Source organism: Staurois parvus, unplaced genomic scaffold, assembly GCF_062004578.1.
Source record: "Staurois parvus isolate SC_StPar_1 unplaced genomic scaffold, SC_StPar_1.0 ptg000282l, whole genome shotgun sequence".
Classification (NCBI taxonomy): Eukaryota; Metazoa; Chordata; class Amphibia; order Anura; family Ranidae; genus Staurois; species Staurois parvus.
In genome coordinates, this window is record NW_028318078.1 from 9,581,168 (window position 1) to 9,604,983 (window position 23,816).

The 23,816-nt window shown below is 41.0% G+C and overlaps 1 protein-coding gene across 1 annotated transcript in view; it reads right to left on the reverse strand.

Moving 5' to 3' along the window:
* Nucleotides 1-22,070, reverse strand: part of NISCH (nischarin) — a 139,240-nt gene extending 117,170 nt beyond the window's left edge. The window contains exon 1 of the mRNA XM_089681926.1: nt 21,884-22,070. Coding sequence (XP_089538052.1) covers nt 21,884-22,057 — 174 coding nt within the window. The 5' untranslated portion in view covers nt 22,058-22,070. The remainder of the gene's footprint in view (nt 1-21,883) is intronic.
* Nucleotides 22,071-23,816: the final 1,746 nt, after the last annotated feature.

Below are 23,816 nucleotides of genomic sequence, written 5' to 3' on the forward strand. Positions count from 1 at the left end.
TGGAGTATTTAGGGTTGGTCCTAGACACTGTCCAGACAAAGGTATTTCTGCCCCCAGGAAAGGGCCACGCCCTGAGCGATCAGGTTCAGTGTTTGAGCAGGAAGTATCTTTCCATTGGTCTCTGCATGAGGTTAATGGGGAAGATGGTATCCTCATTCGAGGCCAGTGTTGTATTTAGGTTTTGTGCTGCCCTATGCAACACAAAAATTGTGCGCAACCGTCAATGAGAGAGCGAAAGAGTTCAATGAGTGTGTGTGTGTATATATATATATATATATATATATATATATATATATATATATATATACACAGTTGCAAGAAAAAGTATGTGAACCCTTTGGGATTACGTGGAGTTTTGCATGAATTGGGCATAAAATGTGCTCTGAACGTCATCTAAGTCACAACAATAGAAGAACACAGTCTGCTGAACATAATACTACACAAACAGATGTTGCCATGGTTTAATTGCACATAACCTGTAAACATTCACAGTGCAGGGAGGAAAAAGTATGTGAACCTTTGGACTTAATAACTGGTTGACCCTCCTTTGGCAGCAATAACCTCAACCAAATGTTTCCTGTAGTTGCAGATCAGACCTGCACAACGATCTGGAGTCATTTTGGACAACTCCTCTTCACAAAAATGTTTCAGTGTAGCAATATTCTTGGGATGTCTGGTGTGAATCGCTCTCTTAAGGTGATGCCACAGCATTTCAATCGGGTTGAGGTCAGGACTCTGACTGGGCCACTCCAGAAGGCGTATTCTGTGCTGTTGCAGCCATTGTTTTGTTGAATGACTTGTATGCTTTGGGTCATTGTCCTGTTGCATCACCCATTCTCTGCGGAGCTTCAGTTGGTGGACAGATGGTCGTACGTTTTCCTGCAAAATGTCTTGATAAACTCTGGAATTCATTTTCCCATCAATGACAACAATCCGTCCAGGCCCTGAGGCAGCAAAGCAGCCCCAAACCATGATGCTCCCTCCGCCATGTTTTACAGTGGGGATGAGGTTTTGATGTTGGTGTGCTGTGCCTTTTTTTCTCCACACATAGTGTTGTGTGTTCTTCCCAAACAACTCAGTCTTGGTTTCATCTGTCCACAGTATATTTTGCCAGTAGTGCTGTGGAACATCCAGGTGCTCTTTTGCAAACTTCAAACGTGCTGCAATATTCTTTTTGGACAGCAATGGCTTCCTCCGTGGTGTCCTCCCATGTACTCCATTCTTGTTTAATGTTTTCCTTATTGTAGATGTGTCAACAAAAATGTTAGCATGTGCCAGAGATTTCTGTAGGTCTTTATCTGACACTCTGGGATTCTTCTTTACCTCATGCAGCATTCTCGCTGTGCTCTTGCAGTCATTTTTACAGGACGACAACGCCTAGGGAGAGTAGCAACAGTGCTAAACTTTCTCCATTTGTAGACAGTCTGTCTTACCATGGACACATGAACATCAAGGCTTTTGGAGATACTTTTGTAACCCTTTCCAGCTTCATGCAAGTCAACAATTCTTGATCGTAGGTCTTCTGAGAGCTCTTTTCTGCGAGGCATGGTTCACATCAGACAGTGCTTCTTGTAACCAGTAAACCCAAAACAGGTGTGTGTTTTATAAGGGCAAGACAGCTGTCAGCAACAAATCCAATATCATCACACTGATTGGAGTCAAGGTTGGCTCACTCCTGGCTCCAATTAGCTCTGGGAGAAGTCATTAAGCTAGGGCCTCACATACTTTTTCCTCCCTGCACTGTAAATGTTTACATGTTATGTGCAATTAAACCATGGCAACATCTAATGTTTGTGCAGTATTATGTTCAGCGGACTGTGTTCTTCTATTGTTGTGACTTAGATGACATTCAGAGCACATTTTATGCCCAATTCATGCAAAACTCCACATAATCCCAAGGGGTTCACATACTTTTTCTTGCAACTGTATATATATATATACACACATATATATGTAATTCTCTCACTCTCTTCTGTCTTCCCTTTCTCTCCCCACTCTATCCTACTAGCACATATTTCCCCCATTCCTACTAGCAAATACCACCCCTTCCCAAAATCCACATTACACTTCCTAGAAAAAGTAGAGAGGAAAGAGCCAGGAGGAGGTGAGCTGTGTTGTGTTCTCTGGACTCTCCCTCCTGTCGTCCATCCAGCACATGATACACGATCACTGATCGCTCATATGGGACTGTATATATACACACACACAGTATGACTGCCACCCCACCTCCTCCAAGGGCTGCTGATCACTGGGCAGCAGGTAATGTGGGCAGGGGGTGGTAATCATACTGTATGTGTAGGCTGCAGGGGTGGACTGACAACTCATGGGGCCCCAGGCAATAAGAGATAATGGGGTTCCCTGTCTCCACCTACACTAAAGCCAAAGTCTCACCCACATAACACCCCACCTACATATTGCAGCTCAGCTGTATAGAAAATGCATTAAAAATAATGTAAAAATAAAAACTCTGGGATGGGTTTTGAGGGGAACAAGCCATCCAGAGCAATGTGCCCAAGCTGACAGGGAGGAAGACTGTTAGTAAACAAAATAGTCTTCCTCCTAGTCGGAGATGCTCAGTAATTACCAGCTGGGACCTGGTGACAGCTGCGGCCGCGAATGGCGGCGAGGGTAGGGCGCTCGCTCGCCCCCTAGCTGGAAATGCAAAATCACAAATACACGTGATTTTGCACACCCATGCCACCTTGTAGCAGTATTTCTGCTGTAGAGTAGTCGGGAAGCAGTTAAAAATAACGGTACAGATTAGAGAGACTGATTCCTTGTTTATTTTGTTGGATGGTCCTGGGAGAGGACAGGCGGCATCCAAATCAACTATTTCTACATGGATTTGTTAATCATTCAAGCCTATGGTTGAAAAGCAAGTTTCCACCCTTGCAGGTGAAAGCACACTCTACCAGAAGTGTGGGGGCATCTTGGGCTATCCGCCACCAGGCGTCAGTTGCTCAGGTTTGCAAGGCTACTACATGGTCTTTGGTTCATACATACACAAAGTTTTACCAGGTGGATGTCAGAGCCACGGAGGATTCTGCCTTTGGCAGCAGTGTTTTACATACAGCTGACTATCTTCCTTTTGGGATGTTGGTTATTGTAATATCACCCGCCCCTCAAGGTTACTGCTTTGGGACGTCCCACATAGTCATTATTATGGCCTGCTCTGTGTCTCATAATGTACGAGAAAGAAAATTGAAACTTTTCTAAATACTTACCTGTAAAATTCATTTCTTGGAGTACATCACAGAACACAGATGTCCCTCCCCTCTTTTTGAATTTTTATTGCATGTTACAAAAAACTGAGTGTTACATGGGGGAGGACTTCCTGCTTGACTGGTCAGCCCCTGTCCATTCACCTATAGGTGACATATAACCCACAGTCATTATTATGGCCTCCTCTGTGTTACATGATGTACACAAAAAGGAATGGATTTTACAGGTATTGAGAAAAAAAAAATCCAATTTTTGTGCAAATACGCAGAAATGAGCATGAATATTTTAAGTGCTCATAGATTTTGCCGACAGGAATGTACTGTACACTCAAATGCACATACTCATAAACATAGATAAATGACAACAGATAAAGAAAGAGGTCCATGGAGTCTGCCCATTTTTTGGGGAGTTTTTTTAAATTGACTTTTTTGCCTGAGTGTAGATCTATGCTTGTCCCAACCATGTTTAAAGCTATTTAATGTTGACTGACTCATTACCTCTGCTGGACATTTACTCCAAGCATCAACTGCTCTTTCAGTATAATATTTCTGAGATTAGTTTTGAACTTTCCTCCAGTTAGTTTAGGTCATGTAATTGTGTTCTTGATTTTAGTTTCAGAATGAAAATACCGTCCTTCTGAACCTTCTTCACCCCTTTGCGTAACACAAATGCCTGAAATTATGTCCAGGAATGCTGATGCTCAAACATCAGAACTGTGTGCAAGAGGCCTGTATGTAGACTGGAAGTAGCAGCAAGAGGATGCAGGAGATCTGCAGCCACTACAATGCAACAAGTTTTGGACAGAGATTAGAACCGGTCTGATTTTTATTGCGGTCTGTGTCCTACACTATTTGTTCTACTTACGGTTATAAATGAAAGTGAAAGTAAAAGAAAAATTCAAATTGTGAGTTGCCACTAGAACAGAGTAAATCTTCCAATACCACCATATCCAGTGACCCTTGTTACAGCTAGGGATGAGATCAGACATGTTTGGATCCTAGTTCAAACCCACCCGAGAAAGCCTTTCAGGAAGCTACCGCTGCACTGGGCCAGTTATAAGCACCTGAGGCTTTCCCATGTATACAGGTGGCCTGAGGGGTGAGGAATGCCCTAGCCTTAGGTGATCAGCCTGGTACAGGTGATAGCTTCCTGGTGGACTTGGACTAGGATTCAAACATGCATGTGCTTGTCCCTAGTGACAACCAGAGATTCCCCTTCTTTTCCTGTTTTGGCTATGGGACAAGAAGTGAAGGGCAATAACAAACATACTGACCTGCTCTGCACAGTGTTTCTGCACACAGTAGCCCCAATCCTCTGCTTCTAGGGCCGCCTGCTGGCAGTCCTGGCCTCACTGTCCTGTCAAGTGCCCCAACAGCAAGCTGCTTGCTTTGGGGGCACCTGAGCAGGCTCAATCCTGAGCCACTGCTCTGTCTATTCACACACAGAGCCAGGACTCAGCCCCAAACTCTCTCTACTCACTGGCTGTGATTGACAACAGCAGGAGCCAATGGCTTGAGCTGCTGTCTCATCCAATGAGGTGGGAGAGTCCCCAGAGAGCTGAGGATGAGCCAACTTATTTGTCTGAGTGTAGATCTATGCTTGTCCCACACATTTGAAGTTATTTACTACGGACTGGCTCACTACCTCTGCTAGAAGTTTATTCCAAGCAGCAACTACTCTTTCAGTAAAATCGTACTTTTGGAGTTTAGTTTTGAACTTTCCTCCAGTTATTTTAAAGGTCATGTCCGTGTGTTCTTGATTTGTTCTTGTTGAAAATACTGCCCTCATTCATTCCCTCGATGTATTTAAAATGTTTCAATCATGTCTCCCCTTTCGCTTCATTCCTTCAGACTGTACATGTTAAGTTCCTGAAGTCGCTCTTGATAGGTTTTATCCCCCCCAGACCTTTCACCATTTTTGTTACTCATCTCTGGACTCGTTTTATCTCATCAATATCTTTTTGTATGTGAGGTTTCCAGACCTAAATGAGGTCTAAAGATCTAGAACTCCTAGCAAAAAGTATAGAATCACCACTCTTGGAAAATGTTCATTTAATTGTATAGGAAAGAAAAAAAAAAAAAAAAAAAAATCACAGACATGCCTCAAAATGATTTTCATTTAACATTTCAACCTTCTGGCTTTAACACAACACTTAAAAAAATAAAAAAGAAAGAAAACTGTAGTCAATTGCAACTGTTTTTGCAACTCAAGCAGAGGAAAAAATATGGAATCACTTTATTCTGAGGAAAATATTATGGAATCACCATGTACTTTTGTAACTAGTCTACAGTTAAAAAAGTGCTTGAACACCTTGGTGAGCTGTTGCACCAAGCTGATTGACATGAATCCTGGCTCCAACACAAGAGATGTCAGTTGAAACAAAGCAGAGGATTATAAAACTTCTTCAGAAGGTAAATCATCACAGAATGTTGCAAAAGATGTTGGTTGTTCCCAGTCAGCTGTGTCTAAAATCTGGACCGAGTACAAATCAAATGAAAAGGTTATAAAAAGGGAAGTGTACTGGTAGACCAAGGAAGACCTCAAAGCAACAAGATAGAAAAAAAACAATGCAATATGCCTTGAAAATGCACAAGACAAATGGGCAGAAACTGGAGTCAATGTCTGTGACCGAACTAAAAAACATTGCCTAAAGGAAATGGGATTTACATACAGAAAAGCCAAATGAAAACCATCAATGCCTAAACAAAAAAAAAAAAAAAAAAAAAAACTAGGTTAAAGTGGGCTAAAGAAAAGCAATCATGGACTGTGGATGACTGGATGAAAGTGATATTCAGTAATGAATCACAAATCTGCATTGGGCAGGGTGATGATGCATGAACTTTTGTTTGGTACCATTCCAATGAAATGTAGAAAGACAGCTGCCCGAAGAAAACAGGCAAATTTCCACAATCATTGATGATATGGGTTTGCATGTCAGGTAAAGGCACGGGGGAGATGACAGTCATTAAATCTTCAATAAAAGTACAAGTTTATATTAAGATTGTGAACACTTTTCATATTCCATCAATTGGAAGGATGTTCAGTAAGGAGGAAGACGACATCATTTTTTCAGGATGATAATGCATCTTGCCACAGGGCAAAAGCCGTAAAAAAATATTTCCTATAACAAAAGACAGTTTCTTACAGAAGTTTATTTTTTATTTATTACAGGTACTTATATAGCACTGTCAATTTATACACACACACACACACACACACACACACACACACACACACACACTCTTGCAGAAGTGAGTACTCCCCTCACATTTTTTTGTATATATTTTATTATACCTTTACATGTGGCAACACTGAAGAAGTGACACTTTGCTACAATGTAAAGTAGTGAGTGTACAGCTTGTATAACAGTGTAAATTTGCTGTCCCTTCAAAATAAACACACAGCCATTAATGTCTAAACCGCTGGCAACAAAGTTGAGTACACAAGTGAAAATGTCCAAATTGGCCCCAATTAGCCATTTTCCCTCCCCGGTGTCATGTGACTCAGTGTTACAAGGTCTCAGGTGTGAATGGGGAGCAGATGTGTTAAATTTGGTTTTATCACGCTCACACTCTCATACTGGTTACTGGAAGTTCAACATGGCACCTCATGGCAAATAACTCTGAGGATCTGAAAAAAAGAATTGTTGCTCTACATAAAGATGGCCTAGGCTATAAGAAGATTGCCAAGACCCTGAAACTGAGCTGCAGCATGGTGGCCAAGACCATACAGCGGTTTAACATTATAGGTTCCACTCAGAACAGGCCTCGCCATGGCCGACCAAAGAAGTTGAGTGCATGTGCTCCCCATCATATCCAGAGGTTGTCTTTGGGAAATAGATGTATGAGTGTTGCCAGCATGTCTGCAGAGGTTGAAGGGGTGAGGGGGTCAGCCTGTCAGTGCTCAGACCATACACCACACACTGCATAAAATTGGTCTGCATGGTTGTCGTCCAAGAAGGAAGCCTCTTCTAAAGATGATGCACAAGAATGCCCGCAAACAGTTTGCTGAAGACAAGCAGACTAAGGACATGGATTACTGGAACCATGTCCTGTGGTCTGATGAGACCAAGATAAACTTATTTGGTTCAGATGGTGTCAAGCGTGTGTGGCGAAAACCAGGTGAGGAGTAAAAAGACAAGTGTGTCTTGCCTACAGTCAAGCATGGTGGTGGGAGTGCTGCCGGCACTGGAGAGCTACAGTTCATTGAGGGAACCATGAATGCCAACGTGTACTGTGACATACTGTAGCAGAGCATGATCCCCTCCCTTCGGAGACTGGGTCACAGGGTAGTATTCCAACATGATAACGACCCCAAACACACCTCCAAGACGACCACTGCCTTGCTAAAGAAGCTGAGGGTAAAGGTTATGGACTGGGCAAGCATGTCTCCAGACCTAAACCCTATTGAGCATCTGTGGGGCATCCTCAAATGGAAGCTGGAGGAGCGCAAGGTCTCTAACATCCACTAGCTATGTGATATCATCATGGAGGAGTGGAAGAGGACTCCAGTGGCAACCTGTGAAGCTCTGGTGAACTCCATGCCCAAGAGGGTTAAGGCAGTGCTGGAAAATAATAGTGGCCACAAAAAATGTTGACACTTTGGGCCCAATTTGGACATTTTCACTTAGGGGGTGTACTCACTTTTGTTGCCAGTGGTTTAAACATTAATGGCAGTGTGTTGAGTTATTTCAAGCGGAAAGCAAATTTACACTGTTATACAAGCTGTACACTCACTACTTTACATTGTAGCAATGTGTCATATGCAATGGAAAAATAGAATGGTTGGCCGCACAAACAGCAGTGTGGTGGATGAAATCATTTACATGCAATGTGATAAAAACATGACAGCTCCAAGACAGGACAGAGGAGCAGTAGACGCGTTTCACACGAACACGTGCTTAGTCATTACTGAGTTTCACTTGTCAGAGGAAGCTTTAAACAGAATATAACAGTTGATGACAATTGGCAATTAAACTTGAATCAGGAATAACGCAGTATACAAATTACATGACAACTTTAAAAACATGACACATATACTGACAGAAATGAAAATGCACCTCTAATATGCATCGTACCTAGAACAAATCACAGATATATAAACTTTGGAACTGGCATAATAAGCACGGCTACAAAAAACCCTTATTGTTTACGGTGCAGACAGGAAGGAAAAAAAACAAACAATCCTAAATATAAATAATGAAAAATTATATGAAAAAAATAAATAAATAAATAAAAAAATCGACCCTACTCATAAAAATGAGTAACATCCCACCAGCCCTTGAGGGATGCGTGTCTGCAAATGAAAAGTCCAAAAAAAAACTCCCGTTTGCACAGAACATGAAAGGTGTCACCCCTTCTAGCAGGAGTCCTTACCTTTCTATCACTTGGATGCCAACTATGGAATAATCACCACCATGTAAAGAGTTGAAATATCTAGATACATTGGTGGAACAATTGTTTCTCACATGAACCAGATGTTCACAAAACCGATTCTTCAGCTTTCTGGTCGTTCGTCCAACATATTGTGTATGACAAGCAAGGCAGGTGATGAGATAAATCACATATTTGGTCTTACAATTAAAAAACATTTTAAATGTGAAAAACCTTTCCATTACTGGTATACCAAAAACTATTCCCTGTAATCATGTGGGAACAGGACAAGCAATCCAATGCACCACATTTAAAATTGCCTTGAAAGTGGAGCCAAGAAGTAGATGAAATCGATGTTGGATTGAAAAAAACTTAGGGATAAGGTCCTGCCAGGAGAAGGTGCCCTTCTGGAAATAATGTTAATACTCTTGTTCAGGATTTTGGAAAAAATATTGTCATTGTATAAAATCGGTAAATATTTGATTATATTGTTTATTTGTCCAAATTATGAACTGTAAGACAAAACCCAAAAGGACTAAAATTTATCTGATTGATTTTTCCTAGTACCTCTAAGTATCTCTGATCTATCTTTTTGTTTTGCAATACCATAGGTTCAATCAAGAGCCCACTTTAGGATATCCTCACTCTATAAACAGATGAAACAGATTGTGATTCCCGTTCAAAATCTGATGTATCACTGCATATACGTCATAGGTGCAAAAACTGTCCCACTGGTATTCCTTTAATGGTATGTCTGGGGTGGCTTGATCGTGCTAAAAGGAGATTGTTACCTGCCAGAGGTTTCCTATATAATTTGGTACTAACTTGTTGATCTGTTGCAACCAAACATACATCCAGGAATACAATTGTATCTTTATGAGACTGACCAGTAAAGAACAAATTACAGTTCTGATTCAATTATTCCAGGAACATGTCTGGCTGCATCTCCCTACCATTGCAGATCAACAACAGATCATCAATATATCTATAATATGTTATGATCTGACCACTGAATGGGTTACTACCAGCAAAAATGTGGTACAGCTCCCACCAACCCATGTATAGGTTGGTGAGTGAGGGCGAAAACTTAGCCCCCATCGCTGCCCCACACCTCTGTAGATAGAAAACATGATCAAAAACAAAATAATTATGCTGCAACAAATATTCCAAAACCTGCACAGTAAATCTGCAATGCTCAGGAGATAGGTCAGTATAGTTCTGCAGATAGAACATAACCGCTACATAGGCTAAATTATGTGGGATTGAAGAGTACAAACTAGCTACATCACATGTAAGCCAGATGTAACTCTCATCCCAAATTACATCCTGCATGACCTGTAAAATGGTTAGAATCTCTAAGAGATCCTGGCAACCTACTCACTAAAGGCTGTAATTGTCCATCCAACCACTAACTAAGCCTCTCATTCAAACAAACAATGCCAGTCACTATGGGGTGACCTAAGAGGGGGTCAAGTCTCTTATGAGGTTTAGGAAGATGGTAAAATGTAGGTAGAATAGGATAGTCAGGAACAATAGATTGTGCTTCCTTGGAGCTAAAAACTCCCAAATAGACCCCCATCCTGAACAAGGGTATTAACATTATTTCCAGAAGGGCACCTTCTCCTGGCAGGACCTGATCCCCAAGTTTTTTCAATCCAACATCGATTTCATCTACTCCTTGGCTTCACTTTCAGGACAATTTTAAATGTGGTGCACTGGATTGCTTGTGCTGTTCCCACATGATTACAGGGAATAGTTTTTGTTATACCAGTAATGGAAAGGTTTTTCACATTTAAAATGTTTTTTAATTGCAACACCAAATATGTAATTTATCTCATCACCTGCCTTGCTTGTCAGACACTATGTAGGACGAACGAGCAGAAAGCTGAAGGATCGGTTTGTGAACATCTGGGTGATGTGAGAAATAATCATTCCACCAACGTATCTAGACATTTCAACTCTTCACATGGTGGCAATTGTTCCATAGTTGGCACCAAATGATAGAAAGGGTTAGGACTCCTGCTAGAGGCGGTGACACCTTTTGTGTTCTGTGCAAACGGGAATTTTGGGGGATTTTTCATTTACAGACAGCATCCCTCAAGGGATGAATGCAGAGTGGGAATGTTACTCATTTTTATAAGTAGGGTTAATTTTATTTTTCTTTATTACATATAATTTTCATTATTATATTTAGGGTTCCCCCCCCCTTATTCCTTCCTGTCTCCACCGTACACAATAAGGGTTTTATGTATCCCTGCTTATTATGCCAGTTCCAAAGTTTATATATCTGTGATTTGTTCTAGGTACGACGCATATCACAGGTGCGTTTTCATTTCTGTCAGTATATGTATCATGTTTTAAAGTTGTGTCATGTGATTTGTATACTATGTTATTTCTGATTCAAGTTTAATTGCCAATTGTCAGCAGTTATATTCTGCTTAAAGCTTCCTCTGACAAGTGAAAAATCACTAATGACTGACTAAGCATGTGTTCATGTGAAACATCTACTGCTCCTCTGTCCTGTCTTGGAGCTGTCATGTTCTTATCACACTGCATGTAAAGGATTCCAATAAAGGATTTCATCCACCACATTGCTTGCTGTTTGTGTGGCCAACCATTCTGTTTTTCCATTACATCTGTGATCACGGATCGGGCCAGCACCTGCGTGTCTATGGAGGGGTTATGAAGATTCGGCACTCACCTGGAGCGGATCTTTTGCTATTTCAGCAGTGTCATTTCTTCAGTGTTGTCACATGAAAAGATATAATAAAATATTTACAAAAATGTGAGGTGTGTACTCACTTCTGTGAGATACTGTATAGTTTCAATGGCATGGCCTGCAAATAGTCTGGACCTCAATCCAACTGAACATCTATGGTTATATCAATACAATATTCTTAGGGTAATGCAGGAAACCCAGCAGGACCCAAAAAATTAACAGGGAGCAAAGTTAAAGTCCACTATTGCACCAAAGTAAGGTGTGGATCACAGTACCTAAAATATAGCTATAAAACAAGTTGAAGGGAAAGAAGCCCTAAGGAAGAAGGTAACTTTGGTGATCTAAATAGTTTGACCAAGTAACAAATTTTATTAGAGAACCATAAAAAAAAATAAAAAATAATAATATCAACAAAATGGAAAAGATTTTTCAGTAGAAAAATATACACCTCCACCCATCACCATTAAAAGTTGGACAATGTTGCCAATTAAAACCAAAGAGTCTGGACGGACAGTGACTTTGGGTTGATGTCTGACCATCAACAATATCATGTCTTAGATCATGCAACTCTGCTCAAAACTGAGCATAAAAAGATTAAACAATGTATCAATTTGAAAGGAGGAAACCGATAAGACCTAATGCTGAGGATAGCAGCTGCTGTGAGCGACCGCCGAGCGGCACCACTAGCACTCCACTGGTCAGGCGTGCCCAGAGCGCGGAGTCTAAGCCCCAGGGTACTTGTTCACCAGGGCCCCTGATGGTGGGGATGGACTTGTAGTACCCCGAGACCAGGTCGCCACTACTGAGCACACCTGTCAGTGGTAGGGGTGTTCGCCAGGGGCTCCAACCAGGGAGAGCCAGATGTGAGGAGGTCAGGTGACCCCGATGGGATGGATGGATGGATGGATGGCTGAGCAAGTGCGAAGTCAGACAGGCCGAGTTGGTAACGTAGAGGACGGTAAGGTACAAGGGAGCAGGCAGAGAATCGTCGGGTCACACGCCAGGTCAGCAACAGTAGGTCAGATCTAATGAGGGGCATCCAGGGAGAGAGGTCAGGCAAAGCAAGGGTCTGGGCAGGAGAAATCAGCAGGTCAAGAACAATCCGGGTCAATAAACTTACAAGGCACAGGTTCAGAATCACAGGAAGCAGGTAAGACCAGAAGGCAACGAAATGACAGCTCAGGGACATTTAAAGATCCCGCCCTGCGCTGCCATTGGTGCCCAGCGGGCGGTCGCGGCTTCTACTGCGCATGCGCGAACTCGAACGCCGCGGCCGGCCCGGACCTAGTGCCCGTGTACAGGGCGGAGCAGTGCGCCTGCGCCGGGACTATCGCGGCAGGGATCGAGGAGATCCCTGACAGCTGCTTTGCAACACTGTATAAACCTCTCTCACATAAATGCAAACAGCTGATATAATGTATCCAAACAGTAGCAATGAAGCAAAGAGAAGATTTGAGAATGGCCTTAAAGGCTGGATAAATGCACTTGACAAGCAGCTGATGGAATTATCAAGCCAGCACATTTATTTTAGCAGTTAACTTAGCCCGTATGCAGTGCAGTAAATGGCTTTTATGATATAAAGCATATACATTAGATGTCTCTTAAGTCCAATATCAGGTAAAATGGTCCCACAGATAATTTGGAGGTATCACGTTCTCAACAATATAAATCCAGATGAAAAAGACAAAGACTTGATAAGGCAATATCCACATGATGGCATACTGATTGTAAGTTCACTCAGAGCCACACATTAAAAAGGTAACCGAGGCTTAATACTGCCTCCCTGTGAGCATGGAGCAAACTCCTTGACAGTTCAAACAGTACTTATCACCTGTCAGATGTAGCCTTCTGGCATTACAAGGTCCGTGTCTCCAACTCATGTGCAGGTAGTCTCAGTGACCCGGAGTATGGATACCGCCAGGTGGATGCAGCATCCTTCCGTGGCCAAACAGAACACAACTCTCCTTTCCAGTCTCACATCGCTTCCTCCGTTGCACATGCGCAGAAAGGGCTTTCCAGTACTCAGCCTCACTTCACCGCCATTCATGACCGTACTCTCCAGACATCAAGACACAGTACCAAGGACCCCATGACTGTGGATGCTACTGTAACACGTTTTGACTGCTTGTTTAGACACAAGCTTCCTCAAGTCCAGTAGGTTGTGCCAACCAAACTTCACTTTATAGACTTTGCGAATTACACACATTTCAGGCAGTAGGTAGCTCCAAATACCTGCTTCAGTCAGCAACGTTAGATAAAGACAATCCATGCTGTTCCAAATATTAAAATCTACAATTAGTAATCAAATCTAGAAAATTATAAACAAAAAAAAAAAAAAGACTAGGATACAGACGTGGAAAAATAGACCAGCCATCCCAGGATCCGGAGAGCTGCTATCCTCAGCATTAGGTCTTATCATTTTCCTCCTTTCGAGTTGATACATTGTTTAAGCTTTTTATGTTCACTTTTGAACGGAGGTTCAGGATATAAGACATGATATTGCTGATGGTCAGACATTGCCCTTAAGTCACTTTCAGTCCAGACTCTTTGGTTTTAATTGACAACATTGTCAAACTTTTAATGGTGATGGGTGGAGGTGTATATTTTTCTACTGAAAAATCTTTTTCATTTTGTTGATTTTTTCATGGTTCTGTAATGAAATGTGTTACTTAGATCACCAAAGTTACCTTCTTTCTTAGGGCTTCTTTCCCTTCAACTTGTGTATATTTGGGTGCTGTGATCCACACCTTACTTTGGTGCAATAGTGGACTTTAACTTTGCTCCCTGTTAATTTTTTGGGTCCTGCTGGGTTTCCTGCATTACCCTAAGAATATTTTATTGATATAATCATAGATTTTCAGTTGGATTGAAGTCCAGACTATTTGCAGGTCATGCCATTGAAATTGTACAGTATCTCACAGTGATCATAAAAGTTACCTTCTTTCTTAGGTCTTCTTTCCCTTCAACTTGTTTTATAAGAAAATCTATGGTGGCAATTAAAATGTTACTAAAGCCAGGACCCTCATTCACTCTATCTGGTCTACCACAGTACACAGAACATGGAAATGCAATTATTTTAGAAAATAAAAACTGCTAAATACCTTTTCTCATCAGTAGTTAGAGCAGTCTTGGGACTTCAGCAGAGCACTGGTTAAAGCTTGTAGGAGTTTTCTTTCTGCTCTAGGAGGATGCAAAACCCCTGAACTCTTTCTGGACAGTGCTTTTTGGCCCTGTGCTTATTACATGCACCCTCCCAAGAAAAAAACAAAACAACAACACGCCACTCTCTAGCAATAAACTGAGCATATGCATGTGGCTACGGGTTCAATCTGTCTTATTAGGTGGACATCTGAACAAGAGGAGGGGCAGAGAAGACAGAATCAAATGGTCTTACACAAAGCAAAGGATTAACCCCTTAGGTTCCACAGTGAGTATAACAAGCATGCTTTACTGCATATACAGACCTATTTTACTGTTGTGGGTTTAGTAACACTTTAAAGAAAATGGTCCATGACAAGGCTCCATCCTGCAATGCTGATCTGGCAACAGCAATAAGAGAAAGTTGGAGCCGGACTGATGAAGAATACTGTTTCTCGTTAGTTAAATCCATGCCTTGGAGAATTTAAGCTGTTATAAAAGCCAGAGGTGGTGCAACAAAATTACTAGTGGTGTACTGTAGTGCTTTTTCTCATGATTCCATAATATTTTCCTCAGAATTCCACATTTTTTTCCTCTGCTTGATCTGCAAAAACAGTTGCAGCTGACTACAGTTTTCTTTTTTTTTCTTTTTTTTTTTTTTTTAAGCGTTTCTTAAAGCCAGAGGGTTGGAATGAAAATAGTTTTGAGGCATGTCTTTGATTAGTTTTTTTTTCTTACACAAATAAATTAACATTTTAATGTTAAGAGTGGTGATTCCATACTTCTTGCCAGGGGTTGTATATAGGGGAATCAGGACCTCCTTTCTCCTGTTGGTGACCCCTCTAGTGATGCATCCTAGAATTCTATTTGCTTTCCCCACTGCCTGGCCACACTGTTTTCCCATTTTGCAATCATATGAAATAAGTACCCCCATGCCCTTTTCCCCTGAAGTCTTGACCAACAATGTACCCTCTCAAGGGATTCTTTTTCCCTAGGTGCATTATTTTACATATAGAAACATTGAACTGCAATTTCTACTTTTTTGACCAATCTTCCAGCAATGCCAAATCATGTTGCATGTTAGAAAGACCTCCAGGGATATCAACCCTGTTGCATACCCTTGTGTCATCAGCAAAAAGACATACCTTACCTAACAAACCTTTAATTATACCACTTACATATAAACTAAATACAACAGGACCTAGTACAGAGCCTTGTGGTACACCACTAGTTACTGGTCTTTGTTATGAGTGAACCCCTTGATCCCTGAAAGGAGAGGAGAGAAAGCGGCAGGGATTTCAAATTCCCGCCACTTTCTCTCCTCTCCTACCACTGAGAATATGGAGCATGTGTCTCCATAGTATACATCCCCACAAACTGACTCTCCGATAGGGTGGATAAAAATCGATGATTTAAAAGAAAAAAAAAATGATTTTTTTTTATTTAAATCAGATTTTTTTAATTTTTTTTTTTTTTATTTAAATCAATCAGATTGTTTTCATTTTTAGAAAATTTATTTTAATAAAATGCTTTTGGAGTAAAACTCTATCTAAAAAGATAGTTTTCTATTTAAGATACAATAATAATTTAGCCTATTCAGCATGAAATGGAGCTTAGTTATGTAACATGAGGTTGTATAATATGCAATATTTACATTTTTGGTAAACTCATTCAATGAATCCAAGCTCTACAAGCTGAGATAACATGCACTGCATTCATGCAGTCACACAATTTCACAGTAACCATGAGAAAAAACATGAAATAGAAGAATTTGAGTAGTTCTTTAGCTATGTGTGATTAACCTAAAATTGTTTCCGATATCGCTGTTTTACTAACATGACAGCCTATTATTCTAAAAAGATTCTAACTACCAGCAAGAATGAGTCGGATTCTTTACATTTAAAGAGCACCTGTCATTTTAGATCCATCATGGCAGCGCCTGTTAGCAGGAATCCACTCACCTGCTCACGCCATGCCCCTCACTTTGTTGTGTTCTTGCCGCATCACCAGCTGTCCCATTAAAGTGAATGGGACTATCAGTGAGTCAACAGCGGGTCAGACGGCAGTTGCTCTTTAAAAATTATGACTTAAATTGAACCTTTTCACTAGTGATCTAAATCAACTTAATTTAAACCAAATCCATCCTGCTCTCCAATGAAGGAAACCTCCCAGCACCATTCCTGTGTGAACTCAGGCTATGACAAACCTGGGTTCACACAGGAGAAGTGGTGCGATTTGAACAGGGATTGCAATCCTGTTCAAAATGCATGCTATTCTTTGCAGTGCAATTTGCGTCCATAGATTTTGTATTGAGTATCGGTTAAGTATATGTAATCTGCGAGTACTTGACTGAAAGTATCAGTACTCGTACTCGCCAATAAAAAAAAACGGTATCGGTGCATCCCTAGACACAACATTGCTGCACGCCCCCCCGCCAACATCACGAGAGAAAGAAGGCACCTGAATCAGATGAACTGTGCACTGTAAGTCAATGCTCTTTCGGCAGTTATTGCACTATGCGTCACAGGTATCAAAGAAAGCTCTGCTTGATTTTCTCTTAATGCCACACTTTCACTTAGAAAAAGTCCCTTATGTGTGATTGTAAAGATAAAAAAAATGCTCTTAAGTTTATAAATGATTTCAGCAGTTACACCCAATAGTTTGTTTCCCTATTTTTGTAAAGCACCTATTTTCCTTTTATGTTTACATTGCTTTATGTTAATATTGTTAAAGTTGTTGTTAATACTTATTTTTGTAACTTTATCCTGCATAAAACATTTAACAGTGTCATTTCATGAGAATGTACGAGGGCATGTTTAGGGGTGGGGCAGAGTAGGGGTTGGGCAGGGCAACTAGTGGCAAGTAACCCTTAAACCCTGGCTAGTAGCTCAGAACTTGAAATTTTGAGCCCTGTTTTAGACCCTGATGTCTCAAAGAGAACTTTTCACCAAAAAATCACCACATTTGTCCCCTTTTGATGGAAAAAAAAAGATTTTTTTTATTTTTTATTGTAAAAAATTGCAAAGTTACACCCAAGCATATAACTTTCGCTCCCCCCCAAAAAAATACTTGTACCCCCACATACAAGTATAAACGCACACAGGTCGGGGCACGTGTGAAAACATCAATTGCGATATACATGTTACATATCACGGCACACGCAATAATTCTAGCACCAGTATCTCTAAACTGATGACCTATAGGGGGCTTTATAGAAAATATAGGATAAAGTTTGTCGTCATTTCAAGAGCACACGCAAATTTAAGGTTTGACATGTTGGGTATCCATTTACTCAGTGCAACCTCATCTTTTATATTTTACCACAAAAGTGGGTAATTTATTGCCTTTTTGTGCCCTAAAATTAACTTAAGTGTGTTTTTTACTGACATTTTGTATTTACTAGACCTTTGCGGTAATCTCATGTGACATAGAAGATTGGAACTACCACTATTTTACTCTCTAGGGTGTCTGCTTCCAGAAAATATTTAATGCTTTCTGGGATTTATGTAATCTTCAGGCATAAAAAGGATAAGTTCACCTTCGGGAACATGTTACATGTTCCACCCGTTTTTAGGGTGGAACATGTAACACATTCCCACTCCTGCAGCAGCTTGGCTATCAAAGCCCTCTGTGTGACAGAAGTATGGAGAGAAGTTCCCTGCATCCGCTGTCACTTTTTGAACAGAGCGCAGCTGTGTAGGACTCCATCCATATGACTGCGCCATCCAGTCACAGAGTTCTGTGAATGAATCAACTACAAGTACAGGCATCCTTTGTGGATGTCAGCTTGTAGTTCTCAAAAAAACTATCACAGCGCTGTTGAGCACTCTGGTAGTTCATTGATTCTTCCTGTCAGTGTGAAACAGTCTGCCCGTACAATGTACAGACAGACAGATTATTCCGACAGTCCACAGAAGTCCAGCATTAAACCAGTGAAGCAATCTGCTGATCGCCGATGCAATGCTTTCCAGGCTTCTAAAAACCAAAAAAATAAATGCACATTTTTTTTTTTACTTACAATGCATGTGCATTTATTATTTTATTCGATTTTATTTTTTTAAACGTGAACTCATCCTTTAAACGGCAGCATGCGCTTGTACAGAGCACCCAAGTGCTACCGTGTGCGATGATCAGGGTGGATAAAAATCAATGATTTTTTTAAAAAAAAAACAAAACAAAAAAAAACAAAAAACAGATTTTTCTGATTTAAATCTGATTTTCTTAAATAAAATGCTTTTTTGAGAAAAATATATTACCATCCAAAAATTTTTCCATCATGAAATAAAAATTAGTTTTTTAATTATGTAGAATAAGGCTGTATATGTTTAATTTTTTTGGTAAATAAATTCCATTAATCCATTCACAATGTCATGCTCTTCCAGAGGTTTTTGTAAGATTATTGGGCAGTTTCTCTGCCTACAAGATATTATCAGAGTTAAGAAAAAGACCTTAATCCTAACTTCTACAAACCTATGAATACAGAATCAACCCCTTCAGTGCTAAGTTTCAAGAAGTTCAGTGAATAGAATAGAAACAATATTGTTCTGATTGTTTGGAGTGGAATAGATCTGCACAAGAAGAAAGTGAAACTAAGTGTGAGGAGGAAGGGGCTGACAGTTTAAGTTTCTTAAAATATATATATTTTGTTTAGCCAAATTAGTTAACAAACATGGATGTTTGTTTAAGCAAATACCATATGCTGTAATGTTATGGTTTCAGTTGAATAAATCTATTTAAATTATTATTAAGGTAATGATTATTTTTCTCCTTCCTAAGTACAACAGAAAAGTTGTCCAAATATGAATGATTAACCTATTAAACTGGGGATAAAAAAACTAATATGAAAAGTTGTTATTCTAAAAATCTTCATCTACTTGCATATTAAAGTTATACCAGCAAGAATTAGTCTTTATGTATAAAACTAGGATTTAACTAGTTGCCGACCACAGATAGCCGAATGACGGCTGCACTGCGGCCGGCCAGTTCTGGGTGGACGTCATATGACGTCCACGGACACAGCTGATCACGTGATGTGGTAAAAGGCCAATCACAGCGGCCTTTTACCACGTGATCAGCGGTGTCCAATGACACGCTGATCAGAGGGAAATGCAAGTGCCGGTTCTCGGCTGCACTTTCCTCACGCTGTCAGATCGTGAGGAAAGTACTGCCGAGAACCGGCAGTTGTCAGAGCGAGGATCGGCACCGATCATCAGTGCCCTGATGATCGGCGCCCAGCAGTGCCACCCGCAAGTTCCGCCCACCTGTGCCCAGCAGTGCGCCCACTAGCTCTGCCCACCTGTGCCCAGCAGTGCGCCCACTAGCTCTGCCCACCTGTGCCCAGCAGATCGCCCACCTGTGCCCAGAAGTGCACCCACCTGTGCCCAGAAGTGCCACCCACCTGTGCCCACCCACCAGTGCAGCCCAGCAGTGCTATCAGTCAGTGCCCAGCGGTTGTGCCAGTCAGTGCCGTCTATCAGTACCCATCATCAGTGTCACCTATCAGTGCCGCCTATCAGTGCTGCATATTAGTGCCGCCTATCCGTGACACCTCATTAGTGCTGTCTATCAGTGCCCTTTAGTGCTGCCTATCAGTGCCGCCTATCAGTGCCCATCAGTGCTGCCTCATCAACGCACATCAGTGAAGGAGAAAAATTACCTGTTTGAAAAATTTTATAATAGAAACAAAGAAACTTTTTTTTTTTTTAAATTTTTTGCACTTTTTTTATTTATAGCGCAAAAAGTAAAGCGCCCAGTGGCGATTAAATACCACCAAAAGAAAGCTCTATTTGTGAGAAAAAAATGATCAAAATTTCATATGGGTACAATGTTGCATGACCGCGCAATTGTCAAAGTGCGGCAGCGCTGAAAGCTGAAAATTGGCCTGGTAAATAAGGGGGTATAAGTGCCTGGTAGGCAAGTGGTTAAATCAAGCCTTACTGACTAGTGATTTAAATCAGTTTGATTTAAATCAAATCCACCCTGGTGATGATAACCTAAAGGAATAAAGGTTTTGTTTCTCATTGGGGCCGATGCATCATTTACTCATTCAGCAGATGCGTTTCTGCTGAGCATTAAGATAGCTCAACACTATCCTTTCCTGACGATTAAATACCATTTAAAAAAACGTTCTATTTGTTTGGGTATAGTGTTGCATGACTGTAGCAACAGCACTGAAAGCTGAAAATTGGCCTGGGCAGGAAGGGGGAAAAAGTGCCCGGTACTGAAGTGGTTAATATAGTGTCCTGTGTTAACCACTTTCCCGCTGCCCTATAGAAGAAGTACTGCTACAGGGCTGCGCAAAATCACATATAAATACGTGTTTGCATTTCCAGGTAAGGGGCCTACCCACACCACCGTAGCGGTGTCAATGACCGCAATACCCAGCACTCAGCGATTGTCAGGTAAAGCTGACAAGGGAGAGACTGGTCTGTAAACAACACAGGTCTCTCTCCTGTCAGCTTGGATATGCTGTTTTGTATCTCCCTGCACAGCGAGTCTCCCTAGTAAAACACAGCACACAGTTAACCCTTTGGTCGCCCAAGATGTTAACCCCTTCCTGCCCAGAGTTATTAGCACTGATCATTGTATTAGTGTCACTGGGGAGGTCAGTGGCATTCAGTTTCCAGAATGCCTGCCGCAGTCCCGCTATATTATTATTATACAGGACTTATATAGCGCCAACAGTTTGCGCAGCGCTTTATAAAATGAAGGCAGACATTACAGTTACAGTACAATTTGGTACAAGAGGAAACAGAGAGCCCTGCTCACTAGAGCTTATATAGGTCACTGATCGCCGCCAATACTAGCATAAAAAAATCCCAGTATATATTCCGCCATTTGTAAACGCTGTAACGGTCACGTAAACCAATTAAGTTACACGTATTGGGGTTTTTCTTAGCAAAGACATTTGGCCTAAAATTATGAAGAAATTGTATTTTTCTAATTTTATTAAATATGTTTTATAGCAAAAAGTCAAAAATGTATTTTTTTTCTCAAAACTGTTGGTCTTTTTCTCTTTATAGTGCAAAAAAAAAAAATGCGCAGGCGATCAAATACCACCGAAAGAAAGCTCTATTTGTGGGGAAAAAAAATACATAAATTTTGTTAATGTACAGCGTTGCATGACAGCGCAAATGTCAGGTAAAGGATGCAGCACCGAATCGCAAAACAAATGGCCTGGTCAAGAATCGGGTTAATTCCTCTGGAAGGCAAGTAGATAATGAGTCCCAATGAACTCTATGTCATCTGCAGGACACATTGAGGGCAGTGGAGGTGAATTTGGACCCGGTATCGTGGATTACTGTGTATAGCCCCAGCTTTCTCAACGTCCCCTGCGAAGAGTGACCGGGGTGGGAAGGATCCAGAGCACCAGCCAGGCGAAGACAGGGCCTCTTTATATAGAACACAGGCCGCCCAGGCCCCGCCCACTCACCGTGTAATTCTCCACCAACTCGGAGCCAACGACGGTCACCGCCCGGTGCTCGTCATTGTCCTCCATGAAGCCTGCCGGCCCCTCCATGGTGCTCGGTACAGGACTCGGTTCCCCCGCCTCTACTCGAGCTCTCCGGCAGCCGCCATGTTTGTTTATTGCGGAGCTCCCGATCATTGAACTTTATTGAAACACGAACAGGCGAACAAAGCGATGAGAACACCACCTCCCTGTCCGTCCAGTGTGGGGGGAGGAGGAGGTCGTGCTGGGAGCTCAGCACCGCTGGAAGAGGATTTCACTGGAAAAACCAACAATTATGTCAACCACGCTACTGTACGGGGGGATGTCTTCATTCCTTCACGTTACAATCAGAATTGTAATAGTTTTGCTAGAAATGACTGTAAACCCACCAGAAGTATATATTTTCTGAAAGCAGAGACCCTGGGGAATAAAATGGTAGTTTGAAGTTTTTATGTTGCACAATTATTATTTTTATTTCAGTTATTTTTCAAACTCACGTTTTCAGGACAAATATATTAAACTGAATTTTAGTGCAAACAAGCCCCATGTGATATATAATTTTGAGCAACATATAAAAGATGGCTTTATGTTGAGTAAATAGATACCAAACATGTCAAGTCTGAAAATTGCGCAAGCCAGCGGTACCCAAAATTAGTGGTGCATCGAAATGAAAATTCATGGACCGAAAATTCAGGATGCATTTGGCTGAAAACTGAAATAGACAGTTTTTTTTTTCAATATATATACAGTTTTGTTATATATAATTGTATTATTTTTGACTTTTTAATTAATATCATGAAATAAAATGAATATGAATTTATTTTCAGCACCTTCGGGCCAATAGGCTGCTTTCACACTGAGCAGTTTTTGAAGCGCTTTTGTGTTTAAAAAAAAGGTACAAGAAAAATGCATCCCTTTATATTCAGCCTCGGTTCACATATATGTGGTGTGGGACATCACATGTGATTCGCACAGGAACTGCAACACATTCCAGTGCAAATCACATGCGAATTGTGTGCGGTGCGATTGAAGCCATACATTTTGCATTGCTCTAATTGAACGGCACCAGAAAGGTGCAGGACCCTTGTTTGGTTCAGTGGAGACGCTGCAGAAAACACATGTAGAGCGTTTTTGTAGCATTTTCACATGGTTGCCGTGTTTTTGATTTGTGTTTGTAATCTGTACAGCAACAAGTTAGCCAAAGAAAAGTTCAAAAACATAAAATGCGTGCAAAAACGCACCACAAAAAAACGCATTGCACAATGGACAAAACGCAAACTGCATTGTTGTGAACCAGGCCTGAAATGCATTGAAAATGCATAAAAATCGCATACATGTTGTTTTTGATGTGTTTTGCTGTTTTAGTCTGCCCAGCAACAAGTTGGCCAAAGAAAAGTTCAAAAACATAAAATGCGTGCAAAAAAACACTGCAAAATGGACAAAACGCAAACTGCATTGTTGTGAACCAAGCCTGAAATGCATTGAAAATGCATACATGTTGTTTTTGATGCGTTTTGCTGTTTTAATCTGCCCAGCAACAAGTTGGCCAAAACCCCCCCATAAAAAACGTATAAAAAAATACATAAAAAACATGCATGCAAAAACGCAAAACGCACTGCAAAATGGAGACATCAAAAACTGCATTGGTGTGAACCAGGCCTGAAATGCATTGAAAACACATAGAAAACGCACGTGTTAAGTTTTTGATGCATTTTACTGTTTTAATCAGCCCAGCAACAAGTTGGCCAAAGCCCCCCCCCCCATAAAAACCTCATCAAAAAATGTGTCAAAGACATGCATGCAAAAACGCACTGCAAAAAACACTGCAAAATGGACAAAATGCAAACTGCATATGTGTGAACCAAGTCTGAAATGCATTGAAAATGCATAAAAAACACACGTGTGTTACGTTTTT